The sequence below is a fragment of the Aphanomyces astaci genome (assembly GCF_000520075.1).
Source record: "Aphanomyces astaci strain APO3 unplaced genomic scaffold supercont1.82, whole genome shotgun sequence".
NCBI classification, from domain to species: Eukaryota; Oomycota; class Saprolegniomycetes; order Saprolegniales; family Verrucalvaceae; genus Aphanomyces; species Aphanomyces astaci.
The window spans coordinates 166112-166787 of record NW_009798345.1 but is presented as its reverse complement, the minus strand read 5'-3'; the positions used below and the strand labels follow the sequence as shown (position 1 = coordinate 166787).

Genomic DNA, 676 nt, shown 5'->3' with positions numbered 1-676 from the left:
GTTGCTTTCAACCTTAAAGAAGGAATGCGAGTGCCCATGCGAAATGCATTGTTGCAGTTCTTGGCGAGTGTTCAACAAGGCATTGCTTACACCAGCAGCGTGTCCCGTCCCGGTGGTCAGAACCGAGTGGTAGAACTGGATTCGGCCGAATCACAAATCGAGCATATTGTCGCCGCGTCGGCTGAATGTATGCGGGGGACACCGCACGAAGGAACGTGGGTCTTCATGCACGATGCATTGTCCCAAATGACATGCAAATCTACGGTTCAATGGATGAAGGACACTGGGGTACTACATGAAATGGATCTGAACGCTGGAACAACTTTTGCCGGAAGACCAGTGGGAAACAGCCCGGAATTTATGCCCTGGGACTCCTCCCTTAACAAGGATGTCGACGATGCCTTCCATCGACACCGCCTACTCACCAGTCGATTGCCTCCAGACAGTCCCTACAAGTTTTGCTTTTCAACTCCAAAACGTCTCGACTCGGCCTACCTGAGACTCATGGATCCAAGTCATGGCCCAAATGGTGGATCACCTACTGGACAAAGAATTCAGCAAGACGTAACAAAATGCCTTACCAATCACGTACTCGCCGTTATCGAATCCAAGGGGGCCGTTGTCCAAGGCTTAGGTAGTCGCACAGGTGTGCGCTTTATTGCTGGCAGCGGCAAAC

General features: G+C 51.5%; 1 protein-coding gene across 1 annotated transcript; it reads left to right on the top strand.

Annotated features, from left to right (window-relative positions):
* Nucleotides 1-24: 24 nt before the first annotated feature.
* H257_16227 (hypothetical protein) lies at nucleotides 25-383 on the top strand (the record flags this gene model as incomplete). The annotated part of the gene is made up of 2 exons (XM_009844591.1): nucleotides 25-288; nucleotides 336-383. 2 exons carry the CDS (start codon nucleotides 25-27, stop codon nucleotides 381-383), a joined length of 312 nt encoding a protein of 103 aa, XP_009842893.1.
* Nucleotides 384-676: the final 293 nt, after the last annotated feature.